The sequence below is a fragment of the Nematolebias whitei genome, chromosome 18 (assembly GCF_014905685.2).
Source record: "Nematolebias whitei isolate Nwh7 chromosome 18, NemWhi1, whole genome shotgun sequence".
NCBI lineage: Eukaryota > Metazoa > Chordata > Actinopteri > Cyprinodontiformes > Rivulidae > Nematolebias > Nematolebias whitei.
In genome coordinates, this window is record NC_056515.1 from 30,797,183 (window position 1) to 30,815,849 (window position 18,667).

Below are 18,667 nucleotides of genomic sequence, written 5' to 3' on the forward strand. Positions count from 1 at the left end.
CCATGCAGCAGAATAATGTAGTATTTTAATTCCACAGCAGAGAAAGTTATGTCGTCTCTGTAAATGGGTCTGGGGGGAACAATATCGGTATTGGTATCGGTTATTGGACAAATAAGTTTTAGCATATCGGCCAAAAATCCAATGTCGTGCATCCCTAGTTTTTCCCCCCTGTAATATAATTGAAGCACTCAGATCATACCAAAGCTTGTAACTTTCTGTTGAATAAAAACTGATTGTATTTCTTCAATGAGCTGATATTTATTTATTGTTTAACTTTTGTGTTCTACAAGTGGTAAAACCATTAAAAAACAACTGTTTCAGTAACTTGACTCAACAAGATGCCAGGTAAATGCTTTACTCTGGTATTAAAAATCCCCATCTGTGTTTTTCTTCTCCCTGCTGAGACGCTCTGTGTGCATACTCACGCATAATATTATTACTACAACAAAGAAATAACTCCAAGTACGTCACTGTCGTCAGCCTAAATGACGTGTGTGGGTGTGCGGTTGTTTCACGCAGGGAGGGTGGCTCGAACGCGCGGGTCCAGGAGTGAACTATATAAGGTTGCGGTCAAAAGAGACCACCAGAGCAACACACAAGAGACGAAGTGACGCGTCTGTAGCTGTTCTGGTTGAACTCTTAGCTCAGAGCAGCTCTGAGGTGGAACCCACCTGTGCAGCACGAACCAGCTGTTTGAGTCGGAGGGAACGATGCTGTGGAGGGTGGCTCTGGCCGTGGTGTGCATAGGAGGCGCGTGCAGCCGTGTGAGAGCCGACGTGCTGGGCAGAATGATCTTGCCCAGGGACTACGGGGTGAAACTGTGCGGGAGAGAGTTCATCAGGGCGGTCATCTTCACCTGCGGCGGCTCGCGGTGGAAGCGGTCCACAGAGGGTGACGCAGGTGAGTTCATGCTCACTAAAGTGTGTAAAAGTGTTTTTATATATGACTCTGGAAGTAATAAGTAATATTTTATACGCACATGTACTAAAGATGCTTTAACTTGTTTGAAAGTTAGAATGTTTTGGTGAAAATAGAGTGCATTTTTTTCTATATAAAGCTCCATAACATGTGCAGTAAGCTTTGATGTCTGTGATTTTTCCTTAAAATGTGCCTGTCTGTCCCTGCAGACCCATTCCAGTGGACTTCCCTCAGTGATCTCACAGTGGAGGACAACCAGCAGACCTGGCAACGCGACGCAGAGCCCACAGACACCCGCTCTCCTCTCCCTGTCGCCTCCTCCTTGTCGCTGGCAGACCTTCTGAGCCTTTACAGAACCGCGGGCGGCAGGCAGCAGCCCCCTTCGAGGGTTTCAGACCCCTCGGGGGGGTCCGCAGTTTTAGGAGAGCAGGATGCTGCTTCCATCTGGTCCGTCTCGAGCAGGAAGAAGAGGAACTTTTCTCTGGGTGTGGCGGGGATGTGCTGCAGCCAGGGCTGCACCAAAAACGATATTGGTCGCTTGTGTTGAGGCAGGAGGGAAGGGGGGCGATGGTCAGATGTAGAATTAGGAAGTGTACAGTACTGACGCACATGGGTCCAGATTCATTATTTTTTTTGCTAATTTATTAAAGATGTAACGTTTGTCATTTTTTTCTGCACCTTGAAATAAATTTTAAACGGTGTTGATATAAAACGTTGAGCTGTGTCGTGTTGTCTCAAACGGGGTTTCTGTATTTGACACATTAAGCTGCTGCAAACTCGCTGACCTTTGTTCGTATCGTTACAACGTCCTGATCATTTCCTGTCAACACCCCGAGGACAACTCAGCAGTTTTTATTTTCCAACAAAAATTCAAAAACACCTGACCTTTGAGTAAAACATCACCATCCTTACAGCATGTGGACAAGATGAAACTGACCAAACAGGATTTTATAAAACATTTTTATTGATTTAAGAATATATTCACATTAAATTTACATCCTTTATTTACATTTATATACAGAAACAGTCACTGAACAGATTGTAAACACTTTTTACAAAATCCATATTTAAAACTGGAAAACAAAAATATATCACGCCAATAGTAAAGGAAAGCATTTGTATTTTATTGCTTTAAATCAAGTAAATCTGGTCATGAACCATAATCGTTTACCTTTTTATTTAATATTCTCTTTATTTCACTGTCAGTGTTTTTCCCTTAAAGTGATCAAATAAAAGATGCTTTAATCTGATTCCATCCTGATGAACTGAAATGAATACTGTTAAAATTATCACAAACGCACATTAATATATAATACATGCTAAATATCCCAAAATACTGGAATGAAAATAAATGTGTGACCACTCATTTTGTAATCATTAATGTAATGCACAAATATACATTCAAACATCTTACAATGACATGAACACACATTAAAGTTTTAAATAAACCTGCACAAAATAAAACACTTTTCCTCACAATAATAAGCTTTTACAGGCTATCAAACATACAGCAATAAAAAAATATAAATGACTAAAACAATTCTTGTGATTTTATTACAGTGAGACTTAATGTTAGAAAAGCTTTCAAAGAATGAGCGTTTATGGTCTTGGGTATAAAAGGATGTAAACATATAGAAGGAAATCTGCTTTTGCAGAAAAACAACTCAAACGCGGGTGTTTTTCATTTGTTTTAACAGTAAAAACATAAACCACTAAGAGCTCCTCGCTACGAGTCTCCTTGTAATAAATGCAATCTTAAATAAAGTTTAAGATTGTGCGATTTGTCAGCAGGAAGCCTGCTCAGTTTGTCAGCCAAAAGGCAGGGACGTTTCCTCATCATTTCAAGGTAATCATAATTAACACACTTAAAATAATAATGAGGTAACGGCTGTACAGCGCTTGCTCCAGCCCAACAAAACGACCAAAATAAAAAAAAAAAAATCAAACGTAAGAAATCCTGTTTTAGGTTTAAGAGTTGGCTGTAGTGTTCCCTCTTTATTCAGATCATTTGCTGCAGCAAAGCCTCGTATTTCTTCGCTTCGCGACGTCCGACTCGCATACATCACGACAGACGGGTCAAAGGTTGGGGAAGTGGTGGCGCTCATCCATCCTTGCTGCCTCGTACAGTCTCCACTCGCTGGACCAAGGACTTGAACGTAGGCCGCGACTTCGGGTCAAAGCTCCAGCAGTCCAGCATGATCTTGTAAATCTGAAGAAGCGAATCAAAGCGGTCAGACTGATGGACGCCACATTAAGAAGAGAGGAGTGTGTGTGTGTGTGTGTGGGGGGGGGGGGGTAGCTTTTGTGGTTTAGATAAAGGTACAGACCTCGTTTGGACAGTTGTCAGGAGCCGGCAGCCTAAATCCATTGTTCAACAGGTTAAAAAAATGGACCAGGACCATATGGCCGTGCTTTTCATTCCCCATATTCTCCATGAAAATCTACAACACAGATGCATCAGTAAAATATAATAAATCAGATTTTTTAAGGAAGAAGTGGGCAAAGATAATGGATGGATGGATTTCTTACATCTGAATGACAATAAAAACCTAGCATCATTTTTAAACCAAGATTATCTTCTATTGATGCATAAACTGAAGCTAGAGAAATTACATTTCCTGTGAAAATGCAGTGTGAATGCTTGTTGCAGAATAACTTGCTGAGAAACAGCTGAAATTAGCTAAAAAAACATGCTGAATGAGGCTGAAATGGAAGAACAAGCTTAGATTAGCAGAAGAACACACATTTGCTGAAACAGGTTTAAACAAGTGGAAATGGGCACAAAAATGAGGAATTCGCTAAACAAAGCTGAAATTAACAACTAACAAAAAAAAAAGTAGCTGAAAGAAGCTTAAATTACCAAACGAAAGCAGAAAGAGCTGAAATAAGCTCAAAATGTGGAATTAGCTGAAAAAGCTAAACTTAGCTAAATAATAGCTGAAATATCAGAAAAAGCTGAAACTAGTGTATCTAAGCTGAAAGGAGTATAACAAGCTAAAAGTAGCAGAAATTACCACTAAAAAAACCCAACACGATTTTATCTGAAAACATCCGAAATTAGCTAGAAAATGCTAAAAAATGTAGCAAAAAAGTTACAAGTTTAAATTAGCTGAAGAAAGCAGAAAAACGAGTTTGCCCAATTAGGCTGAAAGAAGCAGAAATGAACACAAAAAGGTAGAAATTATCTGGGAAAAAAGCTGAAATTAGCAACAACAACAAAAAGCTGAAAAGTAGCTAAAAACGCAGAAGGAAGTGGAGAGCACATTTTGGCTGAATTAGGCAGACAAAAGTTGAAATTAATGCAAAAAAATATGGAATTAGCTGATAAAGCTAAAATTAGCATAAACAGCTAAATGCTGGTGAAGATTCTCAGCTCCTCGGATGAGAAGCGAAACAACTTCTGTTACAAATAAAGTCCAGTTGTTTTTTTGTATTGAACGTTTTTGAATTTGAAAACAGCTAAATAATAGCTGAAACGTGCATAAGTAAGCTGAAAGGAGCATAAACTCAGATTAGCAGATAGAAGTTAGAAGAAGCACAAAAACATAATTAGTGGAACGAATCTGAAAGGAGCACGAAACAGCTGAAAGTAGCTGGAAAAAAGTTGTTTGCACAAGGAAGCTGAAAGGAGCAGTAAAAGGTTGTAGAAGATTTAAAGGATGGGAAGAGCTCAATCCAAAGTGGCAGCAAAGGCTAAATATTTCAAAAAGCTAAAGTTTCACTAAAACCAAAAGTCATAGCACCTTTCTGAAAGAGCTGAACGTTTTGATAAATGGTTTGTTGAAGTAAAAAAAAACTGTGGAACGAGAAAACGTACGGGAAAAAAATGTCTCACAATAGTGTGAATGCTTCATCACACAACAACATTGTGCACGCCGTCACGCTCACCGTACGTGTTGAGGATGACTCAGCTACAAGCACATCACATTGAGCTCAGAAGCAGTTAAACTGTCTACGTTATGGATATTTTTGTGTTGGCTAAGCAGAGGAAACCATCTTTGAATTGTAGATTTACGTGCTTTTTGAGTTTCAGTGAAATCTGTTTACAGATTTATATTTTGACTCAGACAGCAAAAACATTACCGCCTCGAAGCGAGGGAGGCAAAGTGTTGGGCTGAGAATAAACGGGTTGTGTACCACAGGTGGAGCGCAGCTTTTATCGCTATAAGTGAAGAGTTCGTAGAGGACAACGCCGAAACTCCAAACATCTGACGCCACGGAGAACTTGTTGTTCAGAGACTCTGGAGCAAACCTGGAAAAGACAACAAGGAATTATTGAAGCATTTTCCTGAAAATATGTCATATCTTGATCGTCCGCCTTTAAAAGATGAAAGGGTCTGTATGCTAGCGAAACATTTCAAGAACCAATGGGTTTTAATGAAACGCATCAACAACTGATTCACTTTTGGAGGCAACACATTCACGATGACACAGCTAATCAACGTAAAACAAGCGGTACGCTGATGTCCCCCGACGCTGAGGGATTTAAATGGTAAATGTTTGTTGTTCTTGAGATTAATGTTTTTCTGGACTGGAATTGAACAAGGAATGAAAGTAAGCCTTTTTTTTTAATTCTTTTTTTTTTGTGCATGGTATTCAAGTGGGTAGGAGTTACATCATGTAAAAGAACAGAGGTATTTAGGTATATATGCGTTGTTTTTTTATTTATTATATTTTTTGCTTTTGCTTATCCAAGGCAGCACAGAGACTGATCTGGGCGAGTAAAGGGAGCGATTTTATCCACGACCATGAGTCTAGATTAAACTTCAGCCATCCCAAGGGCCACCTCAGTCATTTGAACAAACTATACTTTTAATATAAAACCATATATATATATATATATTATATATATATTATATATATATATATATATATATATATATATATATGGTGGCCATCTTGGATTTTGATGTGGCAAGCAAATTTTCAATACAGTAGTCCCTCACTACTTGGCGGTTCGTTTTTCGCGGACTCGCTCTATCGCGGTTTTTCAAAATAAGATTGGTCACGACACACAGTTGGCTGATTGACAGATGAGCCGCACGATCGGCATGGAATTTTTGCTTAAATTACTTTGAATTATTTTGCACCTGTGTGCAGCCTACACTGCACGAGAAACTTCCTCCTTCAAGCTCCTCCTTCCTCTGTGATCTCCGTTCTGCTGCGGAGAAGTGGGAATGGCCAAGAGCGCAGAGTGCAGTGGCTGAGAGGAGGTAGAGAGCTGAAATCATGACATGCTGTACTCTTTTAGAGCGTTTAGAAACATTGTTTAGAATATTGCAAGTGTGAGAAGGGTTTAAAACACCTTTGTATAATATATATATTAAAATAAACTACTACTTACTACTTGTACTACTTCCTACTTTGTGGTTTTTCACTTATCGCGGGGCTTCAGGGTACAGATCTCCCATGATAAACGAGGGACTACTGTAGTGACCTTTCTTACACATAAACACTGCCACACACCAAATCAGAAGTCAATAAGTTGCTTATTTTTCAAGTTATCCAGCTCACAAGGTTAACAAATATGCATATATGGTGGCAGCCATTTTGGATTTGGACCTGGCAACTCCATTTTCAATAGGAGCCTTTCTTACACTTAGATTTAGTCACGCACCAAAATGGAAGTCGGTATCTCCAGTTTATATATTTTTCCAAGTTATGCTCACAACGTGCACGGACAGATGGCAGGTAGAGAGTTGCATTCGGGTCCAAAAATTCCGACCCAGGCCGTAGCCATCATTTCCGAACTCCACCTGATCCGAAGAATTAACAGTAGTTACAGGTCCGAACCCGACACCCCCCCCCCCCCCCCCCATGATATTTTAAATTAAGCTTTGACTGCTTATATTAACGGTCGGTGGACGCAGTGGCTGAGTAAAGGGGGCAGAAGATCGGAATTGAGGGGGTGTTTGTCTTTTCATGGCTGTCAAAGCACATTAAATTCTTCCCCTGCTTCTGCCTGCATTCTGTTCTGACATGTCGGATATTTTATGATCTCACCTGTTTGGGTCGTGGGCCACGTGCGACCGCTGAGTGCAGCGGCTGAATGAACGTCCATTTGGTCTGATGGATCGCTGGCAGTAGTCCATCTGAAGCTTAACTGAACTTTATATATTTTTCAAGGCGGGTCAGCGCGCGGTGAAATGGCCGCATGTGGCTGGTGATAGTATGGCAAGCCATGTTGCCATATAATTGGATCGTCAACCCCACGCGTTGACGCAATCAAAAGCCGACCCAACCCGCACATTAAGCACATTATTATGGACCAGCCCGGTCCAAATCCAGGTCGGGCGGGGCCGGGCTCCAGGTTCGGGTTAAATGACGGCTCTAGATGGAGGGCATTTCCAGTTCACCCTGTTTGCTTTGTGATGGGGGACAAAAATGCCCTAAACTCCACGAATTTACAGACACTATCTAAAATTTTGTTTGGTAGTAGCTGAGACTAATTCCCAACACATACTCCGAGCATGACGTCTCACGATGTTCCATGAAAAAAAGCAGTTAAAAGTTGTCCAGCTAAAGGCGGGCCGACATCAAATTTCTCCTGGGATATGTGTAAACAAAGGAAGGCTCTGCTCTATCCGCCCCCCGCCCCCCGAGAATTTCTGTGAACGCTTATCAGAGTAGTACCGGCTGACACCAACATCTTATCTGGACTACGGACTATCTGGAAGTGCGTCATGGACAAATCTCATATAAATGTCTCATTCAAATGCACATGTAATGTGTTTATAAATGTGCTTGCTGCAAGAGTTTTTTGATGTTTTAAACCATGTCCTGATAAGGATAAGATGTGAAGAGATCTTTTTTGTAATACCACTATACTTTCCTCATGGCCTTTCCCATTTTCTGCCTAAAGAACAAGGGGCCACGCTCTTAGGCGCAGCAGCAACGTGCACGCCGCCCATCTTTCGGACGACTACGAACATGATCTCACTGTACTTGTACTACGGTGCAATGATAATAAAGCTTATTCTGATTCTGAAAATGTAACGTTTTACAACTCAACGCAGTTATTTCTCAGCATGAAAAGATTTTAATTTCAACTGGCCTGAAGAGCAAAGTCTAGGTAAAGACGTTTTATAAGTCGGCGTGTAAATTCCTCCAATGGGACGTACAAGTATTTATGTTCCTCACCAAAAGATGGGGCTCTCCCCGGGGTTCGCCACGTGGTAGTAATCTTTGTCCTGCGGTATCATCTTGGTCAGGCCAAAGTCGCCGATCTTAACCCTCATCTCGCTTTCCACCAGGATGTTCCTGGTGGCCAGATCCCTGTGAATGTAGCGCTTAGTGCCGAGGTAGTCCATGCCCTGTTAGGAAGATGAAATCAGCCCCAGAACCAAAGAACAGGCGGCCTCCACGCCTCGAGTTACTCTGCTACCTTGCAAATTTGCGATGCGTAGTGCAGCAGCCTCTTGGAATCGATGAGCTTCTTGTGCTTGTTGAGATATTCTTTCAAACTGCCGAAGGGGAGATACTCCATGATCAGCCGAAGGTTCTCTCGTCCTGCAGAGACCCCAGTTAAGAACGGTTGAAAGAAAAAGGTGAATTATCGTTGAGCTTTCATGGGATGTTTGATAATCATACAAATAAACTACGATGGAAGCAAGCAGACTTTTATTTACCAACGGCTCCACCCATACCTGCGCTGTAACACACTCCTTTGTATTTAACAATGTTTTCATGATGAAGGGATTTGAGGATTTCAATTTCCCGTTCGAACTCGCGGAGGTGCTCGGCTGTGCTGTGCTGCAGCTTCTTCACGGCCACCACCTCCCCTGTGCTGTCCAGCAGGGGGTCGTACCTGCACATCTCCACCGTGCCGAAGTTCCCCTGAACAGAGTGGGGGGAGAACAACGGATGCAGAGATGTTGGAAAAAGTTGTGAGTTTACAGGGTTGAAGGAACAAAAAGGACTTAAAAACAAAACACATCTTTCTGATATGTGACTCAAGGACCAGTCTGGAATAATTCAGCTAAAAGCTAAGTAAGCTAAAACACGGAGCCTCACTTTGCCCAGCTGCTTGAGGAAGATCAGGTGCCGCTCCTCAAACTGAGCGGTCTCTCGGCTCGCAGACGCCCACAGGAAGTCGAAATCTTGCGTCCTGCTGGGCACCATGTCGCTCTCCGTCAGCAGCTCATAATCTGCAACATCATGGCACAGCTGGATTAAAGTCCTCACCGTGCAGGCAGGGCACAGAAAATATGAACAACTGCACTTTAACTACCAACTCGTGGTATTTAAAGGGATATTTTGGTTGTTTAGATGTGGAGTTCTGATCAGACTGATGTGCAGAAGAACAGTTTAGTGCTCGGTTTGAACGAGGAGGAGGTCTTTTTGAAAGGAAGCTAAACAGTTCGTATAAGAGCACAAATTTGTATTTGCCAAATATCTCAGACTTTACTTTTTTATGTATTATTTGCCACAGTTGAGTTAGTTATTAGTCACTACTTTGTCAACTAAATCAAATTGTTTAACATTATTCTAGCTAGTTTGAGAATTTTAAATCTTTTTCTCCATTTAAAATAAAATACTCTAATTCCAGGGCTGCGCCACTAGATGGCGACAACATCAGACACATCAATACGTTTTTTTTTTTAACATGCTCTACTGTTTTGGTTTGGTTTTTTAGCAATATAATTTTTTTCCATCCCCCCTCCAAAAATCTGAGTGGACGGGAGATGCAAATGCAACCAACAAAAGACTGGAGTGTGAACAAGGCTCGCCTGCATGATGTCTGCATATAATGAATCCAGATGCTGATCTGGAGTTTCTTACAACCCTCCTTGTCTAAATACAAACTATGAAACAAAATAAATTAAATAAACTGGGAAAAGACTCAGCTGCACCACTTTTTTTTTAAAAGTTTGAGTTGTTTTCCTTGGTTTCCTCCTGTTGCCCTCCATCCTGAGACGCCATTCACTTGACTTTGTTTCAGAATTCACCTTTCAACTGATGTATTTACTGCAGTAAAACACTGATGGCTGTAACTCACTCAGCCTCACTTAAAAATAACTCTTTAAATGGATTTGTGACTTCAGAATGTCCGACGATGCGATTCGTCCCCCTACCTGGAGTGAAGAGGCTGTTCAAGTCTCTGAGAATGGCTCTGAAGGAAGGTCGATGCAAAGGCTCGTAGTCCATGCAGCTGTTTATCAGATTAGCCAGTTCGGTCCATTTGGGAGCCGGCAGCTGGTGTCGGTCCTCGTAGAACAGGTTCTTCTGCACATGACAACAGGTGTATGGGTTCAACTTGGGCTGGAAGGTAAAATATTCTTTGCAAAAAAATCCTTCAGTTAATAATTAAAGAGATGTTGCAGGTCTGACTTATAAGATAAAAAGCACCGGTTCAATTTTTGATCTTTCTCCAAGCTAAATCTGAGCATTTATCAACTACGTTGGTTTTATTTTTCTGGATTTTCCCAGGACTCTGCTGCAGTGAGTAATTATAGTACATATAACGGCTTCAGTTCCTTGAACCAGCCAATGTTGTCATGCATCAAACAAAGAAATTTATTAGGGATGCACGATATTGGATTGTTGACCGATATCCAATACCAATACCGATATTTGTTTCCTTGACCTACATAGCTTTCTCTGCTGTAGAATTAAAATACTACATTATTCTGCATGGTCTTTCTTTCTACTAAACGCAGATGCCAAAAAGGGGGGTGAAAATGATGTAACACTTCAACTTGGATTATGTTTAATGTCAAATTTATTAATGAAACTTACTCTAACACAATGATAACACTTGATCAGTGCAAATTTGTACATTTTCACAAATGTAAACTCAACCTGTTCACAAGCTACAAGTGAGAAGCACATAAGTAGTGCAATAATAAATTTACTTGACAGTTTCTTAAATTAAAAATTAACTTAAAACACAAGCCTTTTATATCGGTGAGTTATTTTGATGGATCAGCCGATGTCCGATATATAACTTTATCGCTAACATCAGCCGATACTGATACCATGCAATAATATCGTGCATCCCTAAAATGTATGATTTGTGATGACTAAACATAAATGTATTCCTTGATTTGTTTTTGTTAATTACGGTCATCCTTTAATTACAGTATAACCTACCTTTCATGTGTCGTGTGTCAATGTGCATTTACAACTGATTAACTTTTGGAGTTAAACCAGTTCAAGATGGCTGTCACAGCTAAGTGACCAAAGCCAACACAAAAATATCAAAAACTCTGTTCATTTAATAGATATGGATCTAAAATCTGGTGTAGTAGTAGCTGATAGTCATCTTTAACAGATACTCTGAGCAACAATAAATCACAAAAGATTTTTTTAAACTTTGGCATTTGAGGCGGCGGGTTCTTTTATGAAATGCTTTATTTTTATTTTCGTATTTGTTCGAGTATTTAGGTCTAAAAAGCTAAAATCTAATCAGTTGTAAGCACGTTCAAAACCTTCAACAGTAAAATGTAAGGATTTTTAAAGGCTTCAAGCACCCATACAACCTGGATATTATAAGAGGAAATTTCAGAATCCGTGCCGCAAATTAAGACCACCTTCTAAAACCTTTTCCCTACAAAATCTATTTGGTTAGGCTCGACGAGTCAGTTTGTGTACTTATACAAAAGTTAATCCTTAAATGAATTGTCAATGAGTAAGAAATACTTCATCATTGATGGCTGACCTTTGAGCAGTCCAGTGTGCCGAGTGGTTTCTCTCCCCCGCTGCAGATCTCCCACAGAGTCGTCCCAAAGGCCCACTTGTCTGTAGCCAAACCCAGATTTTGGGGGTTTTCAATGCACTCGGGGGGCACCCAAGGGATACGCTCCACCAGAACTAAAGTACAGACGTGTAGAGAATCAGAGGCATTGCAGGAATAAAAAGGCAAAATCCCTCAGGGCGGCACGTGAAGCAGTTTCTCACCTTCTTTGGGCAGCACGGTGATGCTGACCCCGGGGTCGCCGAGCTTGATAAAAGGCAGATTCTTCATCTTCTGATCCTTCTCTCTGATCAGCAGAACGTTCTTGGCGCAAACGTTTCCGTGAGTGATGTTTTTATCCTCCTGTTCAAAGACGTGGCAGAAACATCAGCTAATCCTAACGAAAGGACGCGCAGTTCTCGTGCGAGTCTTACCAGATAGTGCATCGCCCAGGCTAGCTGCTTCGCCACCTCCAACTTCCAGGGGATGTTCACGCTCTGCTTGTTCTTTTTCAGGTAGATGTCCAGGGAGCCAAATTTACCATACTCCTGCACCATCATGTCTAACAGAGAGACGGGTATTATTTGTTACCAACATTTAGTATAAAAAAAAACAACAACAAATGATTTTAAATTTGACATTTGCTGTATTTTTATCCAACTTGAGGTTTGTTAGATCAGATGAGTGGAGCCCACTGAGTAGCCTCACACTTGGTTACATATGATGGTATAAACATAAAAGAAGCTAGAAGAGTTAGAGCTGTAAAACTAGATTATGTCAAAGCTAAAGAAAACTGCAGGGATTTGTTTTTCTATGCTAGTCATTCAGATGCCCTACCTCTACCCCACACCGATATAATAATATAATACCCCATGTAGCCCAGTTTGAACTGTGCTATATAGTACAAACTACATTCATAGTAATATCATTTAAGTTTAAAAACAATATCTAAGTGATAAAAAGTGGAGTAAATATGAAGGAAAAACTCTTGTCATTTAGAAATGTATCATTTTAAAAACAGTTTGTATATGTTGGTCAAGAAAATCTAGTTTAAGCAGACTAAAACAGGCAGTTGTCATTTTTACTACATTCCTTGAATGTTACATACGTTTGTTTAAGGGGTACGTGCCATGTGGCAATTTCACAACCTGCTCTTTTGAGTTGTGCTAAGTGTCAATCTTGTTCAGTTTTGTTTTGGATTGGATTAAGCGTTTTATTTTGCCCAATCAGATGGGAGTGGGTGGGATTAATGATACGCTGCATGAAACGTGGGTCAGTGTGAAAACCAAACAAGGCAGAGCGCACAGCGACGCAGACGTGGGCCAATTACAGAGTAAAACTGTCCGTTGCAACGATTAATGCAGAGTTGCTGACTGTAAGACTTTAAGAAGAATATGAAAGGTAAATACCTTTGTATGTTTTATACCGTTTCAGAATGATGCAGTGTGTAGATGACAACCATGCTGTTTAACTAGCATTTTAGCATGCTAGTGCGATGTAGCAGCTCAGGTTATTGTATATTGAAATGTAAATCCAAGCATTAGTGGCTGGTTAGGCTCTTAATGGCTCCATATGATAAGCCAGTGTGTTTTACTATGGAATATTTAGGACAGAGCTGTTAATGTGTACAGTGGACCAGGAGCTAATCTTTGGACCTGCTGGATGAGTTAGAAGTTCCCCATTCAACCGTTGGATTCCCATCTATGAGGTTGCTGCCAGGAAGGATCTCTGTTCGTGTGACATTATCTGCCTACTTACCTTACTCAGTGCCACATTAAAGAGATCTCCATATCCACCTTTCCCGATCCAATCTCAAACTTTGAAGGATTTGTGAGTACAAAACTAAACCAATGCACGAGGTTGAATTTTATGTTGAAAAGCCTCACTGGTTTTTTTTGTGTCTGCTATTTTAAAACATGGTTGTGTTTTATTTTATTTGTGAAACTAATTAAATTTTTAGTGGGTTAAACGAAGTGTAAAGTCATAATTTCCTGCTAAGTGGAGTAGCCGCCATTAAATTAAATACAGTATAAACAGTATCTCCTGCAAGCTGTTAGTACGGCGATCTTTAAAATAACGTTCCCAGGGCCCCGACCAATGTACCACATTTCAATCTAACCTATTGGTTAACTCTTTAGCTACGTGGTGCGGGCGCTACAACCCCACATTTTTCAAAATAAAACGTTGTGCCAAATCTGCGGGATCAGTTCTAAGAAAAATCTGCAGTTCTTTTTTTATGCTATACTGTAGTATTAAATGAAGACCCCCCAAAAAACAAACAAACAAACAAACAAAAAAACAAATATTCTACAAAATAAGACTTAAACAAGCCAGAAAAATACTACGAATGCTCGGAGTTGCTGATTTTTTGCCTTTTCTTACTGGTTTAGTTTTATTTCTGCCTATTTTATTTTATTTTTTCAACATCAGGAAACAATGTCTGCTTACTTTCATCACCACAAACACAAACGCCATAGTTGAGGAGCAGGTACTTGTGGGAAAGCTGACTCATCATGCTGGCTGCCTCGAAGAAAGACTATAAGGGAAGAAAGCGAGAGAAGTGTTTTGAGTCCACGAACTTCTCAAGACATTTAGAATAAATCTCGTCATCAGTCCAACCTCAGAAAAGTTGCAATGAGCCTTGTTCAGAATCTTGATGGCGACTTCGATCCTGTGCGTCTCTCCATCCTCTCCCAGCTCCACCCTCTCACCGTGGAAGATCTTGGTAAACGTTCCTCGACCCAAACATTCGCCCTGAGAAAGATTTATTATGCAATTAAAAACATGGGAGAGTGTTTTGTTTTTGGTCTGAACTACTCCTTGAACGCCAGCTTCATGGTTTTGGCTCCCAGATTTTTACTACAGATAGCCTAGTTCCATTAGGTAAAAAAAAATAATAATTCAAATAAAAAACAATGTTCTGATGAGATGAGACTTAGTCCCTCCCCTCCGATTTGATTAATCCAAAATGTCATTTTTATCACCTGGAAGAGAAAAGTAAACAGTAGATTTTCAGGAGTGCAAACGTGTAGCCCACAAACTAAATGCACCATGATGCAGCTCAGGTTGGACCCCATCTGGTTGTATAATAGTGTGAACTCTTATGAAGCATTCACACTATTGTGATCCATTTTTCTTACGTACGTTTTTCGTCATCTTTCTTGTTCCACAACTTTTGTGCCATTTCCACAAATCATAAAATGTGCAGCTCTTTCAGGAGAAGGGTGCTCTGACTTTTGGTATTGGTGCAACTATAGCTTTTAAAAATATTTAGCTTTTTCTGCCATTTTTTTTTCCTCATAGAAAATGAACTGAGGTCATTTTACATCCTTCATATTTTTAGATCTATTTACAACCTTTTACTGCTCCTTTCACATTTTGTTCTGCGTCAGCTTCTTTTAGCTTCCTTGTGCAACTGTAAATTTTTTCAGCTAATTTCAGCTGTTTAGTGCTCCTTTCAGATTCTTTCTGCTAACTACGACATTTTTGTGATGCTTATAACTTCTTTCTTCTAATTTCAACTTGTTATGATCCTTTCAGCTTTTTCTGCTATTTCAGCTACAATTTAGCTGTTTTATGCTAATTCTAGCTTTTTCAGCTAATGCCACGTTATTTGCACTCCTTTCTACTTTTTTCAACCTAATTCAGCAAAAAAATATGCTCTCTCCACTTCCTTCTGATAATTTAAGCTTCTTTCTACTTTTTTAGCTTATTTTCAACTGATTTTTGCTCATTTCAGCTTTTTCAGACAGTTTCCACTTTTGTGCTCATTTCAGCTTCTTTCTGCTTTCTTCTGCAAATTTAAACATTCTACTTTTTCAGCTATCATTTTTAGCTAATTGCAGCTGTTTTTAGATAAATTCTAGTTTTCCGTGGTAATTTCTGCTACTTTCAGCCTAATTAACGTTTTTCTGCTTATTTCAGCTTGTTATGCTCCTTTCATCATATTTCTGTTTGTTTCAGCCTTTTTAGCTACTAGTTAGCTGTTATTTACTAATTTTAGCCTTTTCAGTTAATTCCACTTTTTTTTAGCTCATTTCAGCTCTTTCTGCTTCTTCTGGCAGTTTAAGCTTTTTCTGCCTTTTCAACTACTTTCCAGCATTTTTTTGTGATCATTTCACCTTTTTTTTAGCTGATTTCTTAATTTTTGTGCTAATTTCTGCTTATTTAAATCTAAATCAGCAAATGTGTGTTCTTTCTGATTTTTTTCTGCTAATACAGGCTTGTTCTTCAAATTCAGCTAGATTTTACCTTATTTATTTATTTATTTATTTTTAGCAAATTTCAGCTGTTTTTCAGCAAGTTCTTCTGTAATAATCATTCACACTGCATTTTTGCAGGAAATGCAATTTCTCTAGTTTAACTTCCAGTAAAATCAACTAAAGAGCAGACTTTGCTTTGCGTGTTACCTGTTGTTTTGTCTGTACAGCACTTTGGTTGGCCTTGTTGCTATTTTAAGTGCTTTATAAATAAAGTGGTATGGTAAATAAAGTGGTATGGTACTTTCTGTCCCCCAACAACAGATGCTCCAACAAGTTCTAACAGATGATATAACATATGAGCTAAAGGCGGAGCCAAACCACAGCTCTGAAAAAACTGAGGTTCAAAACAGGAAGTTCAGAAAAAAGATTGGGGTTATAACCTGCTGTAAACCGAGTCAAAACAGTGAAAACAGACTGAGATCATGAGTTAGTTCAGTGGTTTGTGTGTTTGATCTCAGTAAACTCTCAGGCTTCGGAAACAGCCAAAAAACAAATCTTCACATGCTCATAATGACAACCTTAAATTGACTGTGCTAACCGGTTTTGGAAAACAGCCGAATACTTCCTGTTTCTGGCTTCATACCTAAAAGAGTTTCACTCCTGTCACAAACATCTTACACTTCACAAATCAACTGTTAGGGTAACAACACTTTTTCAATCGACTACATCATCAGAATGTGCAAGATCAAACAAAAAATAAACGCAGAAACTAAAAAGCGATGTGGTTATTCATGTTTGTGTGCCGACAAGAGAACCTCAACATTTTAAGACATTTTGGAGACTTCGTTATGAATGCCATCTGCCAACTAATCACAAGCAGTCGCTGCCCAGCGAGACTCTGGCTGAAAGAAACAAGTCAGTAAGCTTACAAAGAAAAGGGCCTCCTTGCGGATCTTGTGGAAAACCATCTGGCTGATGTGCTTGTGGATCGACGGAGACAGAGGAAGCTCTGCCTCTTGATTATTTCTGCACACCAGCAGGTTGGATTTCTCTGAACAAACGTAAAGATGGACAACAACGTTAACGGCGCTACATGAGATCGGAATCAACATGAATCGCTTTAAAACTGCGAATTATATTTAGGTTTGTTCGTTTGTGAGCATGCGTTCACTGTTTCTGTGGATGTGAACTCTGACCTTTTGGGCAGGGTGGGCAACATCTGGTCAGCTGAAACGTGTATCCATCGGTGCGGAGCTCCTCCTTTTGGTAGCAGTTCATAAGTTCTTTCAGTGAACCGAAGCTCCTCTGGGTACCGCTCAGAATGTACTCTCCTGACTCCGTCTTTGTAATCAGACAGTGCTTATACTCCACCATAGACTCATACTGGAAATCAATATGAATATATATGTAGCGAGTGAATGGTGCTGTGTGAGTAATCGTGCATTTTAACTCACTATACATGATTCTGTGACCATTACAGGTACAGTTAGATAAAAAGCAGGATAATGCCCCATTTCCACCACTATTACTCAGCCCCAACTCTGCTCAACCCGCCACGAATCCCTATTCCACCAGTTCTTTTTAGCTGATTCGGCACCTTTTTTTTGTCCCTGCTTCTCTGGTGGGACCGTTCGAACTGACTCGGGCTGAGTCCGGACCGAAACGTGAATGCAGGACACTGATTGGTCAGGAGGAGGAGTCACTGGATCTCGGAAACTTTTCGCCATTTGCAATTTCTCAGAACGCGAAGCAGCGGCTGGATCTATTTTTAAGATTTTAAAAACAATAATGACAACGCCGTGTTTAATGCTGAATTCCAGGCGATTTTTTGTTTTTGGTAACCGCCATCAAAATTCAAGCGAGCGGAGTCGCCGCAAAGGATCATACGAGCTGCTGACCTGTTGAAGCACGCGAGGCCGGACCCCGAGCCCTGGCCTCGCGTGCTCACAAAGACCGGATTCCGAGCCCTGGCAGGCAGGAGGACTGGGACGACGGGTGAAAGCTATTTTTTTAAACATTTTATGTATAAAAATATTATTTTTTATCAGTGAAAAATAAAAATAAATAAAACGGGACCAGCTTTATCCTGAAATCCTGTTTTCACGTTGACTTTATTAACTCATCTGTTAATTAAAGTTAACTCAGCTGAAAAATCAGAAAAAGACAAAATTATTGGATCGCTCATGAATATTTCCCTCAAATATGTTTAAAGAGCAGCTACAGCCTTTAGTTCAACTTTATTCTAAGCCACGGATGTACAAATCACAAAGCAAGAATTACACTTTAAATCAAAGCTAAAATAAAATCTGTATACAAGAAACAAAACCACATATCTAAATTGAACAATAAAAGTAAACACGCGTGCAAATACTTCAAATGATGAAGAAAAATACATTTTAAATATAGATGTTTTTGTAGAATCTGGTTCATCAGATTTAATTCAATTCAGTTTATTTATACAGCGCCAAGTCACAACAGACGTCGTCTCAGGGCACTGGACAGAAACATTCCTATTTAAAAATAATAATTTAACATTATTTATCTGAGGAGCAGACTGATTTGAGTTTAACTCATCGCCAAACTCTCACTCTTGATGGTGAACTAAAGTTCATGAAAAGTTCATTAGCAGGATTTTAGATTCTGGACACGCCTCCAGAACTGGTCCTGAAGTGCGGTAGAAACCCCACATGTAAAGAGCTGAGCTGAGCAGAGTAGGGCTGAGAGGAATGGTGGAAAAGGAGCATTAACCTGAGCATTGGGGGCCATGATGGTGTAGAGGCAGGGCAGCCGACTCAGGACCTGAAGGTCCCGGATTCGATCCCCGATCATTGCACATCTTGTGGTGTCTCTGAGCAGGACACCCCATCCCCAG

The 18,667-nt window shown here is 40.1% G+C and overlaps 2 protein-coding genes across 3 annotated transcripts in view; one reads left to right on the top strand and one right to left on the bottom strand.

Moving 5' to 3' along the window:
* The first annotated feature begins 710 nt into the window (after nt 1–710).
* On the top strand, nt 711–1,465 carry rln1 (relaxin 1). The gene is made up of 2 exons (XM_037692106.1): nt 711–900; nt 1,128–1,465. The coding sequence occupies exons 1-2, from the start codon at nt 711–713 to the stop codon at nt 1,463–1,465; spliced, it is 528 nt and encodes a 175-aa protein (XP_037548034.1).
* A 1,498-nt stretch (nt 1,466–2,963) lies between these two features.
* Nucleotides 2,964–18,667, bottom strand: part of LOC119424606 (tyrosine-protein kinase JAK2) — a 41,431-nt gene continuing 25,727 nt past the window's right edge. For both annotated transcript variants that reach the window (XM_037692093.1, XM_037692094.1), the window contains 15 exons: nt 16,992–17,178; nt 16,725–16,846; nt 14,213–14,347; nt 14,042–14,129; nt 12,028–12,155; nt 11,818–11,956; nt 11,579–11,730; nt 9,993–10,143; nt 8,932–9,065; nt 8,565–8,754; nt 8,303–8,427; nt 8,059–8,231; nt 5,056–5,170; nt 3,246–3,359; nt 2,964–3,127 (listed from right to left, as the gene is read on the bottom strand). In XM_037692093.1, the coding sequence (XP_037548021.1) occupies nt 3,020–3,127; nt 3,246–3,359; nt 5,056–5,170; nt 8,059–8,231; nt 8,303–8,427; nt 8,565–8,754; nt 8,932–9,065; nt 9,993–10,143; nt 11,579–11,730; nt 11,818–11,956; nt 12,028–12,155; nt 14,042–14,129; nt 14,213–14,347; nt 16,725–16,846; nt 16,992–17,178 (2,061 nt within the window). In that variant the 3' untranslated portion in view covers nt 2,964–3,019. The remainder of the gene's footprint in view (nt 3,128–3,245; nt 3,360–5,055; nt 5,171–8,058; nt 8,232–8,302; nt 8,428–8,564; nt 8,755–8,931; nt 9,066–9,992; nt 10,144–11,578; nt 11,731–11,817; nt 11,957–12,027; nt 12,156–14,041; nt 14,130–14,212; nt 14,348–16,724; nt 16,847–16,991; nt 17,179–18,667) is intronic.